General features: G+C 39.8%; 1 protein-coding gene across 3 annotated transcripts in view; it reads right to left on the bottom strand.

Moving 5' to 3' along the window:
- Nucleotides 1-27423, bottom strand: part of fibcd1b (fibrinogen C domain containing 1b) — a 126274-nt gene that overhangs the window by 23860 nt on the left and 74991 nt on the right. For all 3 annotated transcript variants that reach the window (XM_023807853.2, XM_023807854.2, XM_072714501.1), the window contains one exon: nt 14277-14373. In XM_023807853.2, the coding sequence (XP_023663621.1) occupies nt 14277-14373 (97 nt within the window). The remainder of the gene's footprint in view (nt 1-14276; nt 14374-27423) is intronic.

Genomic DNA, 27423 nt, shown 5'->3' with positions numbered 1-27423 from the left:
CGGATGGATGAAAGTTAAAATTTCAAACACATCTAAGCAATCAAAAAAGTGAGTGCAGTGATTGTTTTAAGTGATTGACTGAAGGTTCATACCGCATTACTATGGAATACAAAAGGAAATTTTATTAAGGTTGCTAGCTAAGAAATGATGAAACACTGGCAGCAGGATTATAACACTACTAGTGGCTTGATTAAACATTATGAACACCTTAAAAAGGTGTGAGATGTGATGTTATACAGATACAGTGTTTATCTGCTCAATCCTATTGAAAACAAGTCTGAGTACTGATTTAACTACCAATGGAAGAGGAATTTAGCAGAAGACAAATATGCTAGTGATAACATGGAGAAAAGATCCCAACCGCACGAGTAAGGGTACATTCACTGACAGCAGCCCGAAATAAATATACGACAATATAGGAATATTCAGGAAGCTGTATTCCACGTTCTTTTGCATTTCACATTTGCAATTGATAAGCATGTGCATCTATCATTGAGTCACTCTTTCTCCTTTTCTCCATCTGTTTTTAAAAAACTTAAATCTAGATCTCTTGAAATATCTGCTGGTATGTCTACTAGAAATAAATTTGACGTGTCTGATATTTTTTGAAAAGAGATTTCATTTTTGCCAGTGAGGGCAGCGCAGTAGGGGGTGCAGAGGCTCAGTGGGTAGCTCTCCTGCTTCCCATCTGCAGATTTGGCGACTGGAAGCCCCTCTCTGCTCTCTATGTGTGGAGTTTGCATTTCTGCCCATACATAGTAGGCTTCCTCCCACACTGCAAAGACACGCATTTACAGTAACTGGAGTCTGTGCTGCTCTGTGCCCGATGATGGACCTGCTTCTCATCTGGGTCGGTAGGCGCCAGGATCATTGGCCAGAGAATGGACAGATAGAAATCACAGCATCTGTTAACTTGCAATATGATCGGGATATGTCATCACATATTAATGCACCGTGCATTTCTAGTTTTTGTATAAAATGAGCAATAATTCTGTTTTACCAGCTTGATGTCGAATTGATAGCATGGTAGTAATATATAGTAAAATGGCATTTCTAGGAAGTTGATATGTAACATTATATGTGACACTGTGTGTACTGCGCAATATACGACCGACATTAAAATTTCATTAGGAGATTAGGAGGATCGATGAGAATTCAATGTCCACCTAACCAGAAAAAACACACAACCTGAACTCTGCTGAAGTGCAGTTGTGGGAAGGTCAAAAACTTACAGCAGAATATCAGGTTTTTTGAGTGCGGGGGTCATTGGAAACCCCTGTTTGTCTGCTGTGATGTTTATTTGCTCTTCTTATGCTCTAGCAAAGAAACACTGTTTGCATCTATGAAGTTACACGTATTGTCACGGCAAGGATGGAAGACAAAGTCAGTCAATGGAATGGAGGAGAGAAAGAGACTTTTTAATTAGGGTAATAAGTTCCATAGCATCGATGGAAGACAACAGACACAAACACTAGGGGGCACCTAGAGAACATGGCTGACTTTGGGCTCAGAGAGAGATAACACAAACAGGGCTTGTGGTCTGCCAGAGTTAATGAAGAAACTCCCCCTTACCTCCACGCCAGACATTAGCAGTCCTTCACCATCTCCAGGGCTGGTGAGGAGCTTGTCAGCTGACTTCCCCCAGTCCCTGGAGATACCCCCCTGCCTCCATCTCACACATATCTTCCCAACATCCCAATATCTGCCTGCCAGTCCCTGCTGACATGGAAGCGGTGACACACTGATTAAGTCCATGCCAATGGCTTATCTCATGTGACAATGAGTTACCTTCTGCCACGGTGTGTGAGAGAAATGCTACAGAGGCAGAACTCGTAAATGACATTGTGCAGCTGCACATACTCCACATGTGAACCCAAGCAGAGGCATGAGCGTGATTTGTATGATGCCGTTTAATGTAGTTGCTGAAAGGTGACTTTCATAAACACCTTCTGGCTGATTGTGCTACGTGATAAAGTTCATTTAGGGGCAGCACGGCAGTGCCGTGTTTTCCAAGTGTCTTCGTGGGGTTTCTTCTGGGTACTCCAGTCCTCCCACACAGTCTAGAAACATTCTATGGTGAACTGGCATTGTCTGTAGGTGTGAGCGGTGAGTGTGCCCTGCGAGGAGGTGCCACCCTGTATCATGTTATTCCCAGCCTTGTGCTTGTAGCTTCCAGGATAGGAAGGCTCATGTAAAATGGATGGATGGATGGATGGATAAAGTTAATTTCATTAATTAACAATTTAAGAAACATTGCCTTTCAACTGCTAGTTTCCATTGCCGTAGACAAAGTAACATCTTTAGTTATCAGTACCAGGCTGCATTTATACAGTAAAATTTGACCAACATTACACTAAATCTATATGAGCAATATAACTATAATATTAGTCAAATGTGTCACACCTCCAAAAAGCAACCAAACAAGCAACACAACGGTATTGATCTTTCACGATCTACCTCAGTTTTTTTATTTATTAAAGGCTCAATGGCAAAAAATCAAACATAACTTCCAATGACATTTAATAAAAAATCTTGTTTCTGACATTCCAGTCAGAGATTTCACAGAATATTAGCCAGGGATTATATTACCAATAAATAAATAAAAAGAAAAGATTTTGAATTCTGTTTTTTTTTCTTCAGCATACATATATTTACAGTTCTAGATGGTTATCATAATATACACCTCATTACCATAAAATGAGCAACAATACATTTCTATTCAACCCCAGTTATCATAAAATATGACTGTGTTGCTGTAGTGACTGAATTATTACATTTGGAAGATAATGTGAAAACTAAAGACAAGAAACAGACATTAATAGAGAGATTTACAATTAATTTTAGAGGGTGTACCAATTTAGTTTTACTTTGCATTTGTAAGGTATGCATGCATCCCAATTGAGTAGTGTAATGGTACTCTCAGGTGGCAATAATTACTTTTCATCATATGCAATACTTGCAAGCTGATTTGCCTAATACTAGATCAAGTGTTCTCATCCTCAAGGGCCAAAGTTCTGCAAGTTTTATAAGACATTTTAATTAGCCTGACTGGCAGCCATAGCACCAGGTGAGGTGTCTTACAATGCAAATGATGGCAGAAAATAGAACTATTAGGGGCTCTAAACTCAGCCCCAAATTCTGGCCCAAATGTGATCATTTTTCAGAGGTTTTGGCTGCGCAGCACCGCTAATGAGTATGCAAATGCACGCGTTCATAAGCAGTGACGTTTCCTGGTAAGAAGCGGCAACAGACCGCGTATCGTTTGCTCGCTATGCATATTCATGCATATTTAATCCTGACCGTCTCGTGACGGAAAAAAATAGCCGGAGATACTAAAACCGTTACGGAGGCCTGCTACATTTATGCTGTTAGTTATGTTAACCAAACTTCTATTGCACTAAATACAGAAAAATGCACTTGATAACAAAAGTAAAGAGAAGTTTTAGGGTTGCAAGCTAACATTTATACACCTATTTATTTAGCTCTTGTTTATTTTCACCCTTCCATTGAAAGACCGTGTGACATACTCTTCAGTAAATAAGCAATGCTGGCCACTTGTCTGCAATAGCATAGCACATAGGTCAAGTTAAATGCATTTTGTGCTCACGCAAGTGAAAAATTAAGTGTATATTACTGTTTGTATATTACACTTGTTTGTAGTTATACAATATATTGTGACCCAGAAAACACTGAAAACACCTTAGCATCGTCTTCAGGAATACGGAAAGCCAGCAGAACTCCGTCCCTGGTAAATGATGCGCGTCTGACAATATATATATAAAATACAGCAGATATGCGTGTAACTGGGGAGAAAAAGTCTATGTGATTTAACTACTATAAATAAAGACATAGGGAATGGGTACAGAATATCTAAGATTAATGACAGTTCACTGCCAAAGACAGTCTGAGCTGAGATTAATTATTTGATTCTGAACTCTGACTGTGGGTGCATTGGTGTTTAATCCGTTTTCATTTTTCAAAAACAAAGAAACCAAACAAAAAAAAAAAAAAGATCACAGAAAGGTTTACGTAATAACTATTCTGCAGTACATGAGAAGGTCCTGATCCTTATAATAACCCTACCCCGCCAAAATACACTATAGTAAACGCCGTGGGAAAAATACAGATTACGCAGAGCCACAGGCAAGATTTACAAATGTGCCAGTGCCTGGTACAAGCAGCGCTGAGCAGCGAGAATTCCTGCTCAGTCAAGTATCCACAAAACATAGCATTGCAAGCGTACTTGGATCCATATGTAATTACACACATACATACATACATATATATATGTGTGTGTGTATATATATATTTACATAGTTTTATATGTGTTATATATCTTGGTCTGACGCTGCTTACACTTGCTACTGGCCATTCATCAGAAGCTCAGTCTAGCTGCATTTAAGCCAGATTGGCAGCTATAGGCTTCTGCCTCGCTTTAGACAAAGATGTCTGCAAAATTAAGAAATGCAAATAAATGTAAATGTAATCCATGTTGTTTGCAATGATGAAATCTCATCAATAGGAATAAAAAAAATCTTAGTCTTTGTGTTATACTAGCTATACAGCATTTACTCCTTTACATATCTATGATTTAGACTTCCTGCCTATTGTATTTATAATATATAATATTTGTAAAAAAAAAATACTAGAAAACATGAATTCATTCAAAAATGCCCTCTTTGCTACTGTGTTCTTTGTGATACTGACCATATGGATGTACAGTACAGATAGATGCTGTTGCTCTCTGAGTTTTTGAACTACATTGTTTAAGATGCATTTTTAAAGACTAGGGCAGCAACCCAAATTTGGCTCACAGTAAGTTCTGAAATGGTCGTGAGGCAGAGTTGGAAATGTAAGCATTTTTAAAATTAGCGAGCTCTTATGCTGATTCACGATCAGATTTCCCAGGCCCAATCCTAGGTTTAACCTATATAAACGGGTCTTGGGTCTGCAAATGCTTAGCGCAAAACAAGTGAACACTCAACTAATCCAAGAAGTCAAACCACAGATGCTTAATTTAAAATTCACTGGCACATCCAATCAGATTTGTTTCATAGGCATTAATTTGCATAAATTGCAGAGTGCACTGCACTCTTGATCATAGCATTAATTTAAACCTATACTTGATGCAGGGTTGCAACTGAGCTGGCATAGTAAAAATTGGGTCACGGTGCAAAAAAGGTTAAAAACCACTGGACTAGAGTTAGATGAAGACCTTTGAGTGAACTGACTCACATTCTTCCTGTTTATTTTGCAAAGTACATTCTTATTCCCGCTCCAAAAATAGGCCAATTGCTTGTCATTATTTAGGTGGATGTTGAACTGTTAGTACAGTCTGCTGTGGATTCCAAGTGTCAAGAGAGAGCTGAGGAATAAGTTACTTTATTAGCAAGGTATACTCACACTGACAGAACGTTATGCCCCAAATGTATGTGGCCAGGTCTTCCATCTGTTAATCTTTCTTTTAATGGCAAATGAGCCTGGGAGTATTCAGTACTGCGAGGTACATGGCTGAGGCGAACAAGCGGCACTGAACCCTGCAGTGGCTATACTCAGTACTGCGAGGTACATGGCTGAGGCGAACAAGCGGCACTGAACCCTGCAGTGGCTATACTCAGTACTGCGAGGTACATGGCTGAGGCGAACAAGCGGCACTGAACCCTGCAGTGGCTATCTCCACTATCTCCAAAGACAAGGCTGCATATAATCATGGTGGGCAGTGGACAGGATCCATTATGCTCAGTCAAAACCAAACAGAAAACCAAAGAAGTACTAAATACATAACCAATCAGAGAACTGAAAGACCAGAGACAGTCAGAAACCAAACAGTCGGGCCAAGTGACCAAGGAAGCAACATCAGTCAGAGGGAGAAACAGGATGAGGATTGATTAAAAATGTAACCAATCGGGAGGTGGGCGGGGCCAAGGAGGTCTACCACACCTGTCCAAGTTACCTTGTGGTAACACTGGGCTTTCACCTTGTAGCCAATTCAAATTTCCATTTAAATAAAAGTAGAACATCTGAAAAGTAGAACATTTTTTGGATATTGGGATTCAGACAATGGTTGACAGTTTCAGTAAGTCCTGAAAAATAATCCATTTAAAATTTCTTTTTCATTCAAAACTGCATATATCATTGAGCTAAAGAAAATATGGTATCTAATTTTATTGGCACTAAATTAGGTATACTGGGGTAAATTACTTTCATATAATAATACACACAACATGTGTCACACAGCATGCAAATAAAATGAATCAATTCCACATCAATTCAGTACTTATCAGCAAATTTAGCCATTTCTTGTACATATCAAAATTTTGCTTTGCCTGACGCTGAAGTCCTTTTTTTGGGTACTCAATGTGGCTTTGGCATCCCTAGCTGACAAGACTAGAGATCTCTTTAAATATCAGATTCCTATATTGTAATTCGTATTTATTTCTGCTTTTCCGTCTCAGTATCTTTTCTATGGAACATCAAAATAATGAATAGACCACAATTTATTGCAGAATTGAACAAGATAATGATTCAAGGACACTAAAGACAAATAAGCTATGCACAGTGTAGAGGCACCAAACAGCATAAAGCACACAGTCATACACTTTGCCCAGTGCAGAGGCACCAAATAGCATGGAGACCCCCCTGTCGTAGAGCACAGTGGTCATATGCCATGCACAGTGTAGAGGCACCGCTTAGCCCATACCCCGCCCATTGTAGAGCACAGTCATACTGTACAGTATGCACAGTGTAAAGGCACCGATTAGCATAATGCATGTATTTGGGCAGCAGCAAGACACCACAGAACCCAATGAAAACACACATAACATGTGGAGAGAAACGACTCCACCGACAGATCAGATGAAGGATTCAAACACTCCATCCTGGAGATGTCAGGCAACAGACATGTATCAGGACTTCATTTATTTATGTTCCATATTTCCTTATGCATGTATTTCTGCAAGGTTCTTTTTTGCTCACACAAAAACTTTTGCAGTAAATCATTACTATTTATATTTGGGGCCAACTAGAATGATAGAAATATATATCTGGTATTTCGTGAGATGTCCAATATTGCAATAGCTGAACTGTGTTATTTTGTTGTGTGACAGTATTGACAAAGAAAATGGAGAGTTTGTTCAGACTTGCAAAATAAATGCTCTTTTCTGCATTATTCAGTTTTAAGTAAATAAATACATGCACTTACTGATAACTTTCATTTTTAATCCTTCCTTGCATTATTATTAAATTGCGAACAGCAGTTCTGCTGAAATATGGTTCACTTAAGAGTTTCATGTGTGATTTTCACAAGCCAAACGAAATTTACCTGTCGCAGCTTCCTTGACCAAGATCACAGTATTTAAGTGTAATTTTAGGGCTTGATTGTATTACATATTCTAACAACTGATATACAGAACTTGTAAAGATCATTTTTCAATGTTAACATTCTATTAACCACACACTATTTGTGAGTTCAAACTGAAAGATTTATTTTGTCACCACACGGGAATATACTTAACACAAAATAAGCTTCACATGGGTTCAAAACTGGAAGCTTGAGTGCTTCAGAAAAGTAAGCAAAAAGCCAATGATTCAAGAAAGGAAAGGTCATCCTATATCCGGATTTTGAGAACATTTCAGTCTTATCAATCTCCACAGAAGTACAGCCCAGAAGAAGCTTCAAATTATTATAAGTCTTTTTTAAATTCAAATAGGCAAACAGTCTTTGTGTGGAATACATCAAGAGGGAAATTGCTTATCTAAGCTTGCGGAAAGTGATGGAGCTTGAAATTTGAATGTAAAACCAAAAGACAAAGATAAAATGAGAAAGGAAGGTGGTATATAAGAAAGTATAACGCTACTGGCTTCTTAGTGTGCTATAATTTGTCTTTATACCATGGCACTGTGGAATTCTCAGTTTTGATTGGGCAGAAGAGTGTGGATTCATTTTCCATGAACTGACACATAGTGGTGACCAGGTAAATGACAGTAGTAGATTAATGCACTTTTTCATGTTTAATTGTAACTAATGTCATTTGAAATTCCAGACATAGAACACAATTTAAAATTTATGGAAACTATAGAACAGAAATGTTTAATCATTGGCAAAAGAAAGTAGGTTTACTATAAAATGCATTTTTGTCTCATAAACATGAAAATTAGGTCTTTAGGTACAAAGGCGTAATGCAAATATATAGTAACCATGATATAAACGGGGTTAATGCCTTCCTAGTCGTCTATTATATGTTCTTAAACACTCCGTCTAATGCACAGCTTGTCGTGCATGAACCCTTACATATCTGGCCTCTATCCAGGATGTTGCCTGTCAAACTATCCATTTCCTTTCATCTTTCAGTTAAAAAAAAATACATAGCAATGACCTTACATATTCATCTGCTTTTTTCTAATGTGCCTCTGACATCTACTCCTGTTCCTTTACAGTGCTTATAAAAAGTATTCACCCCCTTGGATGTTTCAGCCTTTTATTGCTTTTATAAATCAATCATAATCAACATAATTTGGCTTTCTTGACAAAAAAAAAAGAAAAAACAAAAAAAAACGCTTTAATGTCAAAGTGAAAACTAGTGAAGAAAAATAATGACAATTAAATAAAAATATGTAACATAAAATAAGTGATTGCATAAATATTCACTCCCTTTAAACTGACCAAATTCAACAGAGGTCCAGCAGATCACCTGAGTGCAGCGACTGTCTCAAATGATTGTAGTATAAAGGCACCTGTGTCTGGAAGGTCCAGTCACTGGATATTCAGTATTCCTGGCTACCATTACAGCATGAAGACAAAAGAACATTCCAAGCAAATCATAGAAAATGTTATTGAAAAGTATAAGTCAGGGGATGGATACAAAGAAAAATCTAAGGCACTGAACATCCCCTGGAGTTCAGTTAAATCCATTATCAAGAAATGGAAGGAATATGGCACATGTGTAAATCTGCCTAGATCAGGCCGTCCTCACAAACTGAGTGACCGTGCAAGAAGGAGACTAGTGAGAGAGGCCTCCAGGACACCTATGGCTACTCTGAAGGAGTTACAAGCTTCAGCAGCTGAGGTGGGAGAGACTCTGCATACAGCAACTTTTGCCCGGGTTCTTCACCAGTCAAAGCTTTATGGGAGAGTGGCGATGAGAAAGCCACTGTGGAAAAAAAACTCATTAAGTCTCGACTAGAGTTTGCCAAAAGGCACGTTGGAGACTCCATGGTCAAGTGGAAGAAATTTCTTTGGTCTGATGAGACCAAAATGGAGCTTTTTGGCTATCAGACAAGACGCTATGTTTGGCGGACATCAAACACTGCACATCACCACAAACACACCATCCCCACTGTGAATCATGGTGGTGGCAGGATCGTGATGTGGGGATGCTTCTCAGTAGCAGGCCATGGACCAAGGCTTGTAAAGGAAGAAGGTAAAATGAATGCAGCAAAATATAGGGAAATCCTGGAGGACAATTCGATTCCATCTGTAAGAGAACTACAGCTTGGGAGAAGATTTATTTTCCAGCAAGACAATGATCCAAAACATACAGCTAAAGCTACACAGAAATGGTTTGAAGACAACAAGGTGGATGTTCTGGAGTGGCTGAGTCAAAGCCCAGACCTCAATCCGATAGAGAATTTGTGGCTGGACTTGAAAAGGGCTGTTCACACCCGATCCCCACGCAACCTGACAGAGCTTGAAGAGTTTTGCAAGGAAGAATGGAGTAAAATTGCAGTGTCCAGATGTGCAAGCCGGACTGAGACCTATCCACACAGACTCCGTGCTGTGATTGCAGACAAAGGTGCATCTACTAAATACTGACTTGAATGGGGTGAATATTTATGCAATTACTTATTTTATGTTACAGATTTTTATCTAATTGTCATTATTTTGTAGAAATCAGTTTTCACTTTGACATTAAAGGGGTTTTTTGGAATTTTTTTTTGTCAAAAAAGACAAATTACGTTGCTCATGATTGATTTATAAAAGGGTAAAACATCCAAGGGGGTGAATACTTTTTATAGGCACTGTATGTAAGAAAAGGTGATCAGTCAGTGTCATGAAGGCAAGAAATATTACCAAGGCATTCAACACTAAAATCCTTCACAATTCCTTCACTCTGTACCTGAGCATCAAGCACAGTTCAAAGAATCATTAACACCTTCAATATAGCTCAGGAAAAATGAAACAGTGCTGTAATGGCATTGGGCTAATACTCTGTTAGTCAGCCATAATATGAAATGGAAATAAAACTAAATTTGAGTGAGACTCGTCTCTTTCATCCTGATGGTGTGTTGACATTTATCATATACTTTTTTGTTGATGGTAGAACTTTCCACATGATATTAATGAAGAACGCAGTTGGTTTACAAGGGGAATCCTGTCTTCTAGTCATGTGTACATCTTTCAGTTTCCCTCAAATTATTTATGAGTCACCCATAATATCTTGGTTGGAGATCAACCAAGATGTCTCCTGACAGGTCAAAATCTAATTAATGTCATAACATAATTTTTGAAGGGTATTTTCATTTGTTCAGGCAGGGTTAACATAAAATATCACAATTATTAGCTAGCTTTCTTAGTATACCGCTGCTTTTACTCCGCAAGCTCCGTCCGAAACATTCTGGCTGATGAGGAGACATTAAAACCCACATTTAGTGATTCAGTCGTAAGTGATTAAATTATATGGAAATTATGTGTTAAGCAAAGCTTGACCAGAGAAGTGTGAAGGTGAAAAGCTTTATGATTTTATAATACAGTACAAAAAAATCTACAAAGTTTCTAGTTTTTAACTTATATTTACATTTTAAAAAATAAATTCATTGTATGTTAGAATCTCTGGCAATGTGTTTTTTAACTAAAGTAATACTTAATTGTACAAATATCATTTATACAAGAAGCAAATGCTGTTTTCACACACTGTTGTCCATTACTAGGGTAATAATTAATTATAAATTATTCTGCTTAATAATAATAATAATAATAATAATAATAATGTTATAATAATCATATATAATAATCATCACAAATTCACCCAGAGATATATTTAGTTATTTTATTATACTGGAAGCTTACAAAGAGTGAGAGTTTCATATCTCTCTTTCAGAGAGTTCTCATATCTCTGTATCAAAGATAATTATTTTATTCTGTCAGTACCTTGAAATATGCACAGGAAAACAAGGAATTCCAATAGAACATTCACATATGTAACAGAATAAACATGACATTGGATTGATATTGAAATTAAAGATAGCTACAAGAAAGCTACATGAAAGCTACATGAAAGCTACATGAAAGGTAATAGATACAATGATGCCTGCAGCAGCTACCTACCATCCATCCATCTTCCATAACGGCATGTGCAATGCAGGGCCATGGCCAGCTTGGGATTTATACTGGGAAACTCAGGACATGAGGCAGGGGGTGCCCTGGATGGGATGCCTAACCATTATAGTACACACACACAGACGACTGCCCATCATGGAAATGTTTGGAGACACTAATTCTCCTAAACTGTGTGTTTTTGGACTGTGGAAGTAAGCTCAAAGAACGGGTAAACTCCATGGGAACGGGGCTTGGAATTAAACCTTAACTATCTGACTACCACTAATACTAATAGGCAGAAAATTACAATAAAGCTAATTTGTTTCGCTATTTAGCTATATCAAATATGTGCCAAGTTAATGATGATTTTTAAAATATTGTTTTCTGTTAAAACCCTCTACTGCAAAATCCAATTTATTAACTGTCATTCTTTGAGTAAGTGTTATATTTATAAACTTGTTTACTGATTAAAAAATGTATATTTCCACTACATTACATCATACATTCCAATTCTTTATAAATTTATGTTAAAAAATCCTAATCAGATAATTTATAATCTTAACAAAAAGTTCCCCTGGAATTTTCTTCTCAAATTACGGTGAGTAATCCTTTGCTAGTCTAAATCTGAGTAACCATGAAATGAATAAACAAGGAATCTTCTTCTACATGAGCAGTTGAAAAGCCCATTTAACAGCACAACACCTTCCCTCCAAAGAATAACACTGAAGCTTAATGACTTGAGGTCACACTGCCATACAAAGGCAAAACACTGTAACTGCATACTATGAGTCACGATCTCTTAGGCTATGTTTTATACCGTGACAAAATATCTAGCTTGTTTTTGAAGAAAACACTAAGATAACCTATCTGCTTCACATATGGGTGATGTCACGTCCGGCTCGTACGATCCTCGTGTGTGCCACGCCCCCCTCATTGCCTCGTGTTAATTCCCGATTGTCATCACCTGTTTCCTGTTCCTCTTGGCTTGTCCTGTGTATTTAGTCCGCGTCTGAGTTAGTCTTGCCAGATTAGTCATTGTATTGTTTAATATTCGTCGCCTGTCTGCCCCGATTAAACCCCGTATTTCTGAAGTTACGGCTCTCTCGCCTACTTCCTCGTTCGCCCGTCCGCCGAACGTAACAGGTGACAGTCAGAAAACATATACGCCATTTTTTCAGTTCCGTTGTCAGTGTAGATACTGTGTTTTTCTTTTTTAAATCTGTATCCAATGATGACACAGGCTCCCAGTTCATATGTGATATGCGATCATATGGTGAAGAAACTGTGACCCTGAAAGCGACAAGTAGTTACAGAAAATGGATGGATGGATAGTTTTTCATAGTCTTCTAAGTTCTGTGACATTTTACAACTGGAGTTATCATTTAGGACAGGGGTGGCCAATCTTATCCGCAAAGGGCCGGTGTGTATGCAGGTTTTTGGGATAACATGTAGGTCAGCTGTTCAAACCCAGGTGTGAGGACTCTTCAGCCAATCAGTCCTCTAATTAGTAATTAGGGAGTTGCCGCGAAAACTCGCATACACACCGGCCCTTTGTGGATAAGATTGGCCACCCCTGATTTAGGAGGTCCTCCTGGCCACTAGATGGTAGTACACCAATGTCTTTTTTATCTTTTCCTAGGCCACTCCTGTTTGAGCACCATTTTATGCTTCCCCGGCCTATTGCATCAGGCAGCCTTTTGAGCATGTCCTCCTGGACCCCGAACCTTGCTTTCCATAGCATTCCTTCTGCCTGCCCCCCATGTTTACTGCTCTTCAGTCCATCTCCATGTTTTTCCTCAAGGTGACTGTTTGATCACTTGCAGCTCAAGTCCTGCTAGTAGCGGGAAACTCAGGGTCTAACCGACTTTGTACCTCAACTGCTATGAGCAGAATATCAGGCCCCTGGGGGCTGGGAAGTGCCCCTGGGGGGCCGAATTCTTACTGCTACATCTAGCAGTTTAGAATCTGTCAGAGTTAAAGTGGGGCTGAATATTCAATCCAATGTTATTTTTAGTTTTGCTCAGGATAGGTTTTTATTTTTCAGCAACTCTATTCAGTCACAGAAAATATCATGTCCAAATAAACTCTTTCACAATCACACACAGACCTGCACTACAGTACCACAGTATGTAGTATTTACTGCACCTCCTGGTAGATTCAGAGTAACCATTTATAACGGCAACAAACCAGGAATCACAGCCATTCACAGACAAGCATATTGGGCTAAATGTTACCATATAATTAGTGACAGATGTGTAGTAGAGTTTATTCAAGTTTACCAAAGATGCATAGCTCCTCTACTTAAATTTATGTAACTCATTATACGAATACTGCTCCCACTAATATTTGAGCTAAACAAATGTTACACAATAAATTGGCTGTATGCAATAGTGATATAAGTGGAATCATGCAGTGTCAGGAATCATGCAGTGACTTCACACTGTGCCCATAATCCATAACCAGATACCATTAAACAATGACACTGGCTATTGTAGTTATCCAGCTTAATAAGCATCCAATATTGCTACAGTTTTTTGTTTTTGCTCCTGATTGGAAAAAAATGCAGTGGGACGATTCAATTTGTTTTCCCTTTCTGAGACGCGAAAAGACTAACAAGAATGACAAAAATAATTCCACTGCTGACTGACACATGCCTGTGGCACATGGCATTATGCTTTAAACCTCCCTACAGGATTGAAATGGTCCATCAGCCGTTTTCATATGTAATGCCGTTTCATTTGCGTCTCCTGCTTTTCACACATTATTTTACTCTGCAGTTGGACTGTTTCCGAAAGCAGTCAAATTCTTTCTATTAATCTGAACATCACTGATCTTTAATAAGTCATTCTCGCTTTGTTTAATCCTTCCTTTTTGCGTCCTCTCACTGTAATACTTGATTTTTGGTCCAGCGATGAGATTTTGAGGCTCTGTTATCCTGAGCATTACCATGTTTCACTCTTACCTAGCCAGTGTTCTCCCGTGATCTTCCCAAAGCCTTCGCGGTAGGCATCCCATCCCCGAAAGAAGTCCACTGATCCATCTTCCCTGCGCTGAATAACCTGATAACAAACAGAAAGGAAAATAATGTCATTTCAAGACTGAGCGCATATATCTGATATGAATCTTGATACTCCCCCCACCCCCACCCTCACCCCCTCCTGGGAAGGTCTTTGAAATATGAAGAATGACACAGGGGCTTTTAAAATTAGCTCATACAAACTTTGATACTACAGGAAAATATTTCTTCTTTAAATGAATTGCACGAATTATTGATGTCTCCAGAGAGTCATTTGTTGTTATTTTCTTTGTTATTAAGCCCTTTGCAAATGAAAAAATACAAACCAGCTAATCACAACTGAGGAACCTGATTGCCCAAGTACCGGTAATTGTAATGTCCTGTATTTATTTATGCATGTTTGCACTTGCACAATTTTTAATACTCTTTTGCTATATTTATACAAATATGAGGGTGGAGGTTTCGCATTTAGCAATGACAGAATAGCAAACATCAATGTCTTTTCCTTTATGATGTTCTGGCCATGTAGGGGTTTGTGGGAAGAGAATTCCAGATGCTAACTGAGTCTCAGTTTCATCACAGGAGATTAATCAGTGTGCCGTCGGCCAATGGCTGCTGAAAATACTGCAAAATATAGAAGGTGCCGTCCATTTAAATTAGCTGTGTGAATTACCCAGTCCCATCGCTTGGTATTCTGTGAGACTAACAAAGTTGTCCTGATAGAAAGTTAAAGTTACTCAAAAATTACAAACAGGCTGACCCAGGATTATTCTGCAAATGGACTGAAACAAAATGAACCAGAACTATTAAAAGTAAAACTGGATGGATCACTGTAGAGGCAGACAAACCTCATTTATTCCATATCTTACCTTACAAACCTGTAGTCATAAAAATCCCCTCCTCCCTCAATAAAACAAGCCAGAATTCATTTAGATTAATTACTCTCACTACCTATCCCTCCCAAATGCTCAGCACAAGCAGGCCGCTTTTCGCTTTTGTTTTTATCCTGACCGTTACTGCTTGGTGCCCGTGTTAGATGGCAGTAACAGTGCGTGCTTGCTGTATTAACACAGTCATTGAAAAAAGAAACACGTTCTTGTTTTCCGTGATTCTTTCACTGACCAGGCTCCAGTGCTTAAAACACCTTAAATTCAAGCGGGGGCACAGAAACAGGTCCACAGGACAAAAAAATTTTCAAATTCAAAAATTATATGCCGATGTGCCATGCGTAATAGAGCCCTTGTAAGAACTGATAACCCTCAACTGCATAACGTTGGGTACACAAGCATAAATAATTCAAACAAAAAATACTGTTAAAAGTTCTGAGATATACATTTCACAATACGAGGAGTCAAAAACAAACTGGGGAAAATAAGATTAAGCTAAAGAAACCACTAATTAACACAACAAAGTAATTGGACTAGATAAGGAGCAGGACTGGAAAACCAAGCAGAGAACATGAACACAGAAGCACACAGAGTAACTTCTCACAATGGCAGACTCAGGAGCAAAGCAAAGGCAAGCACTTACATACACAGGAACACCGGGGCAAACAAGGAACGGGTGCCACTAATAAATCATTAACCAATCAAAAAGGACTTGGGACAACAAGGAACCGGTGGGGCAGATGCACTTAAACGAGCATGAAACTAAGGAACCTTAAACCTTAGGAGGCATAACTGGGAAGGCTGAACACGCTAGACAAAAATGAAAATCACACAGGACACAAACAGGGCAAACCACAGAGAAGCAAAATAACTACAAACACTAGGGGGAAAAAATCAACAAACAAAACAGGTGAGAATGGCTTTGAACCCATGCCTGTAGGATGATAGCCTCTGTGCCACACACTCAACCCCCTGAGCCATGTGGCAGTCCAAGGAGTAGGGGAACACATAGGGGTTAGATAGGGAGTGAAAAGATGGAATGGCCAGTGACACCTGCTGGCCAAACAGGGTAGAGACAGGAAGGGTAGGGTCAGACAGGCGCTGACCCTGACATTAAATGATGGTTACTGTATATTCAGTAATGTAATACGTGTGTTTTGAATAAACTATGGCTATATTACCAAAACTACTGTTAAACACTCTTGGGTAAATATTGTTTTCACAATTCTGTGAATAAAAAAATAAATCACAAATAGTGGGTATTATATTGTTTCCTTGTTATACCCAGATAATTGCCACTTCAAGTACTGGTATGGTCATTTTAAATAATACACTTTCTTATTTAGTATTGGGACACCTGGCCATTACATCCACAGGAACTTTTATGACGTCCCATTAATTGGGAATTTTTGCCCATTCATCCAGAAGAGCATTTCTGAGGCCAGGCACTAGTGTGGGATGTGAAGGCCTGGCTTGCAATCTCTGTTGTAGCTCATCCCAAAGATGTTTGATGGGGTTGAGACCAGGGCGCTGTGCAGGCCAGTCAAGTTCTTCCACAACAAACCATGTCTTTATGCACCTTGCTTTGTGCACTGGAGCACAGTCATGCTAGAACAGAAAAGGGCCTTCCCCAAACTGTTCCCACAAAGTTGGAAGCATAATATTGTCTAAATGTCTTGGTATGCTGAAACATTAAAAATTCCCTTCACTAAAACTACGAGGCCTAGCCCAACCCCTGAAAAACAACCCCATACCATTATCCCTCCTCCACCGAACTTTATACAGTATCTGGCACAATGCAAGCAGGGAGGTAACATTCTCCCGGCATCTGCCAAATCCAGACTCATCCATCAGACTACCAGACAGAGAAGCATGATTCATCACTCCACAGAACGTGTTTTCACTGCTCCAGAGTCCAGTGGCGATGTGCTTTACACCACTGCATCTGACACTTGGCATTGCTCTTGGTGATGTGAGGCTTGAGGCTGTTTGGCCATGAAGCTCCCAGTGTACAGTTTCTATGCTGGGGTTAATGCCAGAGGAAGCTAGCCTGGAACTCTGTAGTTATTGAGTCAGCAGAGATTTGGTGACTTTTACACAGTTTGCGCCTCTCCATTTGGCATCTCTGTTACTTTTTGCAATACAGCTTTTTACAGTATGGATTATCTAGCAAGGAAGATATTTCATGAACTGACTTATTGCAAATAAGAACATAAGAACATAAGAAATTTACAAACAAGAGGAGGCCATTCGGCCCATCAAGCTCGTTTGGGGAGAACTTAGCTAATAGCTCAGAGTTGTTAAAATCTTATCTAGCTCTGATTTAAAGGAACCCATGGTTTTAGCTTCCACTACACTAGCAGGAAGACTATTCCATACTCTAACTACACGCTGTTTAAAGAAGTGCTTCCTCAAATTTGTTTTAAAATGTTCTCCCGCTAATTTCCACTTATGGCCACGAGTTCTAGTATTTAGACTCATATTGAAATAGTCATTTGGCTGAACAGCATCCAGACCCGTTAGAATCTTATAGACCTGAATCATATCCCCCCTTAGATATGGCATCTATGACTACCATGTTTGAATGTACTGAGCTCTTCAGAACGACCCATTCTTTCACAAATGTTTGTAAACCGTGACTGCATGGCTATGTGCTTGATTTTATACACCTGTGGCAATGGGTCAGAATGAAACACCTGAATTAAGTGATTGAGAGGTGTGTCCCAATACTTTTGTCCATATAGTGTATATCCATCTGTGTGAATGAGTAAGTCATTTTGGATTTAAGACAATATTATGTGACCTTCTGAAATGTGGCATAATCTGAGAGCACCTAGTGTAAGTATAACCAAAATAATCTAAATATAAGTAAGATAACAATTCACAATTTCTGAAGCACTGGAAACAACATCAGCAAACTTAAGAGGGAGTTTATTCAAATTATGTAATGCTTAAGGTTAGCATTGTGGCGATTTGAACTTAATCAAGAATTAAATAACCCTCGTGGTTATCCACTAGTGTTTTAAACTGTTATAAGGTTTCCAGGATTTACTGTATATTTATGGATCTGTTATGCAGGCTGATGCATTCTGTACACACTAGTCTCACATTACTTGCTTAAGAATTTCCCAAGATATTATAATATCCTTTTATTCATACCACACTTTTGAGGACTATGGCTATTTTAGGACCACAACTTGAACTACAGTACCACAACCACAGCCCTTCAATGAGCTGCCGAATCATCGATCACACAAACTTTTAACAGAATAACACGCACCGAGGGAGAATGCTAGGAGAGCACAGTGCAGCTTGAAGGAACATCGATCAATCTTCTCAACTTTAATTGCCTATTGACCCTTGCAGCCAAAGTCTTTGGCTCACTGAGTCATTAAATATTTCTCTATGAAAAAAATTAGAATTTATTCCTTGAGTCAGCTTCAGCGGTGTGGTTCCTATTCAGGGGTTGCTGGTGTTGTATTGCAGACAATAAAGACGGAGGTAAATGGGCATATGTTTGCTCAGATGGAGAAGCTGACACCAAACTTGCCAGAAACCGCCCCCCCCCCCCCGACTCTGACAGAAATCATAAAGCTTGGAGCAGAACAGCAAGGGGTGCATGAGGCCTGACAGCAGAACACCAGAGGTCTCTGTCAATCAGTGGCATTGACCAGCTCCTTCCCCAGCCCCCTTCACTCTTGCTTGGCTTGTCTAGTCCCAGAGGGGTCAGTTATTGCCGATGGACATAAAACTGAAAGATTTTTAAAGGGGCGCGCTTTCTGTGAGGCTGCTGGGTCATCACTTATGTCTTGCTGAGAACGGGTCTGTGACATCTGCCCGGTGCTGTCTCCTTTCCAGCCAGCACTGGACAAGAGCCTGTGGCTCTGGTCTTTTTAAAATTGACTGTCAAATAACTATGCTTGGGGTCAAATTAGCTCTCAGTACTTGAGCAGTACGCATAATCATGTGCCTGCTAATTAACTGGATCATTAGTTTGAATGTTCCAAACCAATCTTGACATCACATACAGACCTGTTTTAGATTTCCTAATGAATGATCCATTGTTTTGCATATTGAGCATGGGAGAAAACCAATTAAAAAATGCTGTGGTACCAATTTGGCTGAATGGATTGCTTAAAACTTTAACAGCAATATGTTTACAGTCACACTACAAAAAAGGCCAAATGCAGCCTCTGAAAAAGGATTACCTACAACAAAATAATAAAAGACATACTTTAGTCAGGATTGGAATAATTCCTTTAATATTATTACACTGCTATTTATACTAATAATTAATAATAAAAAAATAAAATAAAATGGGCTCTAAACTGGTAATGTCAAAGAGCTACCCTTTCTCCTATCAATTATTTAGCGAATAAGGTTTATTATCAATAGTATATTACTGTAAGTATTGTCTTAGCATAAAGAGTATTTGAGAAGTAAAAAGTTTACTCGCAATAATCTCTACTTGGGCAACTACTATTTTATATGTACACTGATGTGAATAAAATAGGTTAGTCAGAGGGCCCATGCTGACCCCTTCAGTGCCTATATGTACACTGATGTGAATAAAATAGGCAAGTCAGAGGGCCCATGTTGACCCCTTCAGTGCCTATATGTACACTGATGTGAATAAAATAGGCAAGTCAGAGAGCCCACGCTGACCCCTTCAGTGCCTGTATGTACACTGATGTGAATAAAATAGGCAAGTCAGAGAGTCCACGCTGACCCCTTCTGTGCCTATTTGTACACTGATGTGAATAAAATAGGCAAGTCAGAGAGCCCACGCTGACCCCTTCAGTGCCTATATGTACACTGATGTGAATAAAATAGGCAAGTCAGAGAGTCCATGCTGACCCCTTCTGTGCCTATTTGTACACTGATGTGAATAAAATAGGCAAGTCAGAGAGCCCACGCTGACCCCTTCAGTGCCTGTATGTACACTGATGTGAATAAAATAGGCAAGTCAGAGAGTCCATGCTGACCCCTTCTGTGCCTATTTGTACACTGATGTGAATAAAATAGGCAAGTCAGAGAGCCCACGCTGACCCCTTCTGTGCCTATATGTACACTGATGTGAATAAAATGGGTACGTCAGAGAGCCCACGCTGACCCCTTCAGTCCCTATATGTACACTGATGTGAATAAAATGGGTACATCAGAGAGCCCACGCTGACCCCTTCAGTGCCTATATGTACACTGATGTGAATAAAATAGGCAACTCAGAGAGTCCATGCTGACCCCTTCAGTGCCTGTATGTACACTGATGTGAATAAAATAGGCAAGTCAGAGAGTCCATGCTGACCCCTTCTGTGCCTATTTGTACACTGATGTGAATAAAATAGGCAAGTCAGAGAGCCCACGCTGACCCCTTCAGTGCCTATATGTACACTGATGTGAATAAAATAGGCAAGTCAGAGAGTCCATGCTGACCCCTTCTGTGCCTATTTGTACACTGATGTGAATAAAATAGGCAAGTCAGAGAGCCCACGCTGACCCCTTCAGTGCCTATATGTACACTGATGTGAATAAAATAGGCAAGTCAGAGAGCCCACGCTGACCCCTTCAGTGCCTGTATGTACACTGATGTGAATAAAATAGGCAAGTCAGAGAGTCCATGCTGACCCCTTCTGTGCCTATTTGTACACTGATGTGAATAAAATAGGCAAGTCAGAGAGCCCACGCTGACCCCTTCTGTGCCTATATGTACACTGATGTGAATAAAATGGGTACGTCAGAGAGCCCACGCTGACCCCTTCAGTCCCTATATGTACACTGATGTGAATAAAATGGGTACGTCAGAGAGCCCACGCTGACCCCTTCAGTGCCTATATGTACACTGATGTGAATAAAATAGGCAACTCAGAGAGTCCATGCTGACCCCTTCAGTGCCTATATGTACACTGATGTGAATAAAATAGGCAACTCAGAGAGTCCATGCTGACCCCTTCAGTGCCTATATGTACACTGATGTGAATAAAATAGGCAAGTCAGAGAGCCCACGCTGACCCCTTCAGTCCTTATATGTACACTGATGTGAATAAAATGGGTACGTCAGAGAGCCCACGCTGACCCCTTCAGTGCCTATATGTACACTGATGTGAATAAAATAGGCAACTCAGAGAGTCCACGCTGACCCCTTCAGTGCCTGTATGTACACTGATGTGAATAAAATAGGGAAGTCAGAGAGCCCACGCTGACCCCTTCTGTGCCTATATGTACACTGATGTGAATAAAATAGGCAAGTCAGAGAGCCCACGCTGACCCCTTCAGTGCCTATATGTACACTGATGTGAATAAAATAGGCAAGTCAGAGAGCCCACGCTGACCCCTTCAGTGCCTATATGTACACTGATGTGAATAAAATAGGCAAGTCAGAGAGCCCACGCTGACCCCTTCAGTGCCTAAAACGGGCACATGAGCGTTGGAACTGGACCTCGGACCAATGGCAGAGGGCGGGCTGGTCTGAGGAGTTACATTTTCTGTTGCATCAAATGTACAGTATTGCCAGTTACAGTATGTGTTGAGCATCTGTGGGATGTTTTGGACCGACAAGTCTGATCCACAGCTATGAAGCCACATGCACAGCAGAGGTTCACCAACTGCATTGGGACATATTACTCCTTTGTTCATCATCAAAATCATCTGCCATTTGTGCCAGAGAAGCCCTTCTGCTCATAATGTTTTGGCTCATCACACACAGACACACACACACACACACACACAAGTTGGTCTTCCTATCAAAATGGGGACCGTCCATTCATTTCTATGGGAAAAACCCTAATCCCAATCACGACACCCTTAACCCCTACCCATCCCTAACCTTAACCAACCTAAGTAACCAACCCAAATACAAGACATTTTTTTTACTTTGCATTCACATATTTTTATGAAACTGAGGTTATCCAAATGGGGACCTTAAAAGATGTCCCCAAAAGTAGGGAAATTTCAGGTTTTACTACACTTTGGGGAGAATTTGGTCCTCAAATATGATCTATGCAAACCCCCCCCCCCACACACAGGTTTGTAATTATATCTTTGTGGGAACTCTCCATTCATTTCTATGGGGAAATGGAGAAAAGTCTAATCCCAACATGACACCCTTGACTCCTATCCAACAATACCTTAACCATAAGTAACCAAACAAAATATGAGACTTTTTTAGTTTTTTGATTGCATTCACAGATCTTTGTGGGGACCTGAAAAATGGTTCCCATAATAATAAAATAACAGGTTTTTATCACATTGTGGGGGACATTTGGTCCCCACAATGTAATATAAACATAATCCACATACACACACACACACACACACACACATGCAAATGTATGTGTTTCTCAAAAGAGTAGAAGGAGTGATGGTGAGTTTGTCTCAGAATGGGAAGTCAGGTGACCAGGTATGTTATACTCAGTCCACGTATTGTGATTTAATCCAGTCTTTTGTGATTCCTTAAACATTTTTGCCTGACTTTTTTGCAAGTGGCTGACAAACTGATCCCAAAGCAGCCCTGCCGCACATAACCTGCCCTCCCAGTCCCAGTGCCCCACATGACTTTATCTTGCTTCCTTCTTTTGCTCCAAAACTGCCATTATTTGTTTTCTCTCTGTTCATACAGTATAAGCCTGTTGTTCGTGTTCACACCCCTTTTATCAAAGACCAGAAAGGGTCGATACACCAAAAAAAAGCCATTCCCCATCATTTCTCTGTCACACATTCTGTTATGTTTACCCTGAGAATCACACAATATGTTATTTCAAAGGAGTCCATAAGATTTTAGTTGTTGTTTCCAGGGACCATATAATGTGTATCTTCAATGACAATTATTATATATAAAGACCTCAGAGGCAATGAAACTGAGCATAACACAAATTTATATGCATAAAAGGAATTAAAAAATGAAGATATAAATTAAGTTTCACGAGTACATCCTAGTACTTCCACTTGTTTCTGAGTTTGGTCATTCTAGAGTAAATCACCAGGGTAATTTAGGTTAAGAGCCTCGTCCAAAAGTAGCAACACCAGGTCACTCAAACCACTTTCATTTTGTTTGTAGGTTACAACAATTTTTCTACCTGTTACTCTTGCCATGACTTCTGTAAGAGTCTGAGAACGATCCACATAGCCACTGCACCTAACAGCTGCTACTGCACCTAATAGTGGCTACTGCACCTAACAGTAGCTACTGCACCTAACAGCGACTACTGCACCTAACAGTGGCCACTGCACCTAACAGCGGCCACTGCACCTAACAGCTGCTACTGCACCTAATGGTGGCCACTGCACCTAACAGCTGCTACTGCACCTAACAGTGGCCACTGCACCTCACAGCTGCTACTGCACCTAACAGCTACTTGGGATGAGTATCTGGAGGCAATGAGAGGTTGTAAGAAGCAGATAGAGGACCAAGACAAAATGAGCAGCAGGAAACAAGCCATTCAGCTTCTCCTTTAAAACCAGGTCTAGTTCTGCATTGAACACATACATATTTTCTGTTGACAAACTGTCAATATTGTTCCAAGGTTTGCAGCAATAATTCATCTTGATGATTTCGGAGGACCATTGATAACCATGTCATACTGATTTATAACTGTAGTTAGAATAATTCAATGTTGGTAAGGAAATGAAGCAGAATAAGATAAAACATATCAATAGAGGATTTGCATTTGTCCTTATAGCTCAAGCAATTTTATACCCCCAGCTCAAATAAATCATCTCTCCAAACACCTGATAAATAGAGTAGTGGAGGCAAAGAGAGGTCTCTTTCAGAGTACGAATGCAGGCTGCCGATGTGCATCAGCGCTTAGCGCTCTAGCCTCCTACCCACAGGGTTATAACTCTGACTGCTTTCCATGGCTCTTTGTGTTTAAGCCCCTTTTCACTCTCGTGTGGGTTTCCTCCATGTATTCTCACTCCCTGCCATAGCCCAAAGACGAGACAAAGAACTGGTGCCATATGACATGTAGCTGTGGGTGTGGCCTGTTTTGAACTGGCATCCTGTCCATCATGCATCTTTTCTTCCACGGTTATGCTTCAGGGTCAAAGTGACTGGGAAAGTGAGTTCAGAAAATTGATGGAATATTTATGCATTATTTTGAAAATAATAACTAAAATACCAGATATTTGACCTCTTTCCTCAGAGAAAAATAGTGTTGAAACACAACATTTCTCATTAAAGGTGAAGCCTTCTCCATGTCTCTTCACATTTCTCCCCGGAGAACTTAGTCCCTGAAATCTTATTCATCAGCTATCAACCGTGGTCAGTTTTCCCATAGCGATATGATGGCTCAGCGAGTGACACTGTCAAGTGCTGCAGGTTTGAATATAGTTCCTTCCTCTGCATGAATACATTTTCCTTTCTCTGCTTTAGTCTAAAGACAGGTTCAGGTAAAACAATGACATTAAACGGCTATTAGTGTGCCTCTGTGAACGTGAGGAGGTGTGCAATCCTGGTGCTATCCTAAACACTGAAGGCTTATTTCTACTTCTGCATCAAGCCTACACAGACTTTACGCCATATGCTACGCAAGATGATGCTATCCTGTCCAATATGGTACATATAATTGATTTATATTTCTTTGGTTCTTCTTAAGCAGACAACATATAATAAATAACCTAAGAAAGTGCCATTCTTTAGTCACACATTTTTAGTACTGCAATCTAGTAAGCATCTCGTTTATATACGCAAACTTGATTTGTTCCAGAAGGCTGGTCGAGTTGCGATTTGATCGAGGGCCAAATCGAATTCCCCCATAAGAAATAATATAAATGAACTTAATCCATTGCAGATCCCCAAACGTTTACCTATTTAAACTTATCTACATACCTAACTAATGATAAACAATCAATGTGAAACTAATACACACATGAAAAAGCACACAAAAAAAAGCACTAAACATGAAATAAATGACAATCCCATACTCCCGAGCAAGAGCGGACACACGTGCACCACCTTCAAGTCTCGCTATAATTGCCTTTTTTCTACAGTTCTACAGTTAGTCTCACTACTTTCCGCTTTGGTTTGCTGCTTTCACTGCTCACTTTCGTAGGGGCCATGATTACTGTATCACTAAATGTACCACAGATAAAGCATTAAAAAAATCACACCGAACACATAGGTACACAACTTTCATATATCGAACTCAGACGAGAGGTACCGCGAGACTGAGAGCAATTCATAAGCATCAGCATTCTAGTAGGTCCATTTGCCTGTGTGTCAGCTCATCAGAGACGCGTCTCGATCCATACAAGTGTTAGCAGGTCTGTTTTGTTTTGTTGTGTTCTGAGTTTTCGATCAAGCTGCGACTAGATTTTTCTTGAGCAAAAAGATCGAGGTCTGAATTGGTTGAACGCATCTCAACCCATAAAAATTTTAGCAGGAATGGTCAAGGTACAAGTAAAAACAAATTCAACAGACCTGTTTGATGTCCGAGTTGAGAGGTGATCGAGTTCCAAAGTCCTACTGTATTATAAATATAATATTAGAATTTTATATTAATAAATTTGATTTCACCAATGCAAAGACGTTAGAAATGATACATCTTGAATTCATCCCAAATTGTATCCAGTGCAGATCATGAACCTTGATCACTAATGTGTCAGTGTCAAAAGCAAGTAGCCCAATCAATTCTTGTGGTCTGCGTCGCCGTGATGTGTAGCTTAATTTCTGGAGAGGTGTATGTCAGGCTACGGTGTAAGGCAGTGGTTCTCAATTTTTTTTCACCAAGAGCCAATTTTTACCATGTCAGCTCAGTCACAACCCTGTATCAAGTATAAGCTTAAATTAACGCTATGATCAAGCACAGTGAACTCTACAATTTACGCCAATCAATGCCTGTTGCACAAATCTGATTGGATGTGCCAGTGGATTTTACATTAATCATGTGTGGTTTGGCTTCTTGGATTGGTTGAGTGTTCACTAGTTTTGCGCTAAGCATTTGAAGACCCAAGGCCCGTTTCTATAGGTTAATTCTAGGATTGTGGCTGGGAAACCTGATCGTGGATCAGCATAGGAGCCTGCTGGTTTTAAAATGCTTACCATGCTTTCCATCTCTGTCTCACAACCCTTTCAGCCAACCAAATTTGGGTCCCAACCCATGGCTTGAGAATGGCTGGTATAGGGTACACAGCTATGCCGTGCCCATGACATTGATTCGATGCAGAAGAGAAGCTGTATATTCTCCAACCCAGTTTCTTGCTTGGATAAACATCTATTGAAACTGAATAGATGTATGTGTTTTACTGTGAATAAATTTCAGAACTGAGCTGCAGTCCATTGAATTCAATAAAGTCATCCTTCATAACCCAAAGTCAGTCTGGAATCAGAACATCACCTACAAATCATGACTGAAATTGAATTGCTATGACAAGATTGACACCCATGCATCTATAGCCTCTGAGATAGGTTCTGGACCGGACCCCCCACGACCCTGAAATGGACAAATGGGTACAGAAAATGGATGGATGGATGAATGGCTGGAAGATTGACACCCGTATTTCTCATTTGAGGTCTAGGGCACAAGTTCAAAGAATTAAATTTCATAGTGAAAAACTGGGTTATTGCAGAATATTGGATAGCTTTAAGCAGAAGTACGTGGAGGGATGGTGTGCCTTGCTGTGAGAAATGCCAGGACATTAATGCAGTGGTTTTCAATGCAGTCATCATCTCATAGAGCTTGAAATGTTTGTCGATAGAATGTAACGCTATGGTTAGCAGACAACAAAGCCCTAAGCCAGTGGCCCGCAGTAGGGCTGCCACAGGATGCTTTCCAGCTACAGCCTGTATCCCATCTAGAAGTTACTTTAAATCTGTGTCGTTTCCATGAATACCTCATTATTTCTTCCAAGGTGATATGGCTTTATAAGTATTTATAAGTATAAAAAAATGTCATGTAAGACAAACAAATGACAAAGCTCTGCTATGCAGATATACATCCAGAAGGAATGGCGGCCCTGACATACTGCCTGTGATTTTAGTAGTATGTTATCACATGTGGCAGGGAGCGGTCTGGAGTTTATTTCAACAACATTGACTACGCCGCCTTGGGAATTTTACCCAGAGGAAATGAGCAATTCAACCAGGTTGGTGACAAAAGGAGGGCACTCAGGTTCTAACACACTTTAAGGGCCAGAGACATGATTCCCAAAACATACAAATTAACAATTTGGATAAACTAGCACAATAAGATTAAAATTTGGAGGGGAATGAC

The sequence above is a fragment of the Paramormyrops kingsleyae genome, chromosome 7 (genome assembly GCF_048594095.1).
Source record: "Paramormyrops kingsleyae isolate MSU_618 chromosome 7, PKINGS_0.4, whole genome shotgun sequence".
In the NCBI taxonomy this organism is placed as follows: domain Eukaryota; kingdom Metazoa; phylum Chordata; class Actinopteri; order Osteoglossiformes; family Mormyridae; genus Paramormyrops; species Paramormyrops kingsleyae.
The sequence above is the reverse complement of the archived record's forward strand: the minus strand, read 5'-3'. Positions and strand labels throughout refer to the sequence as shown.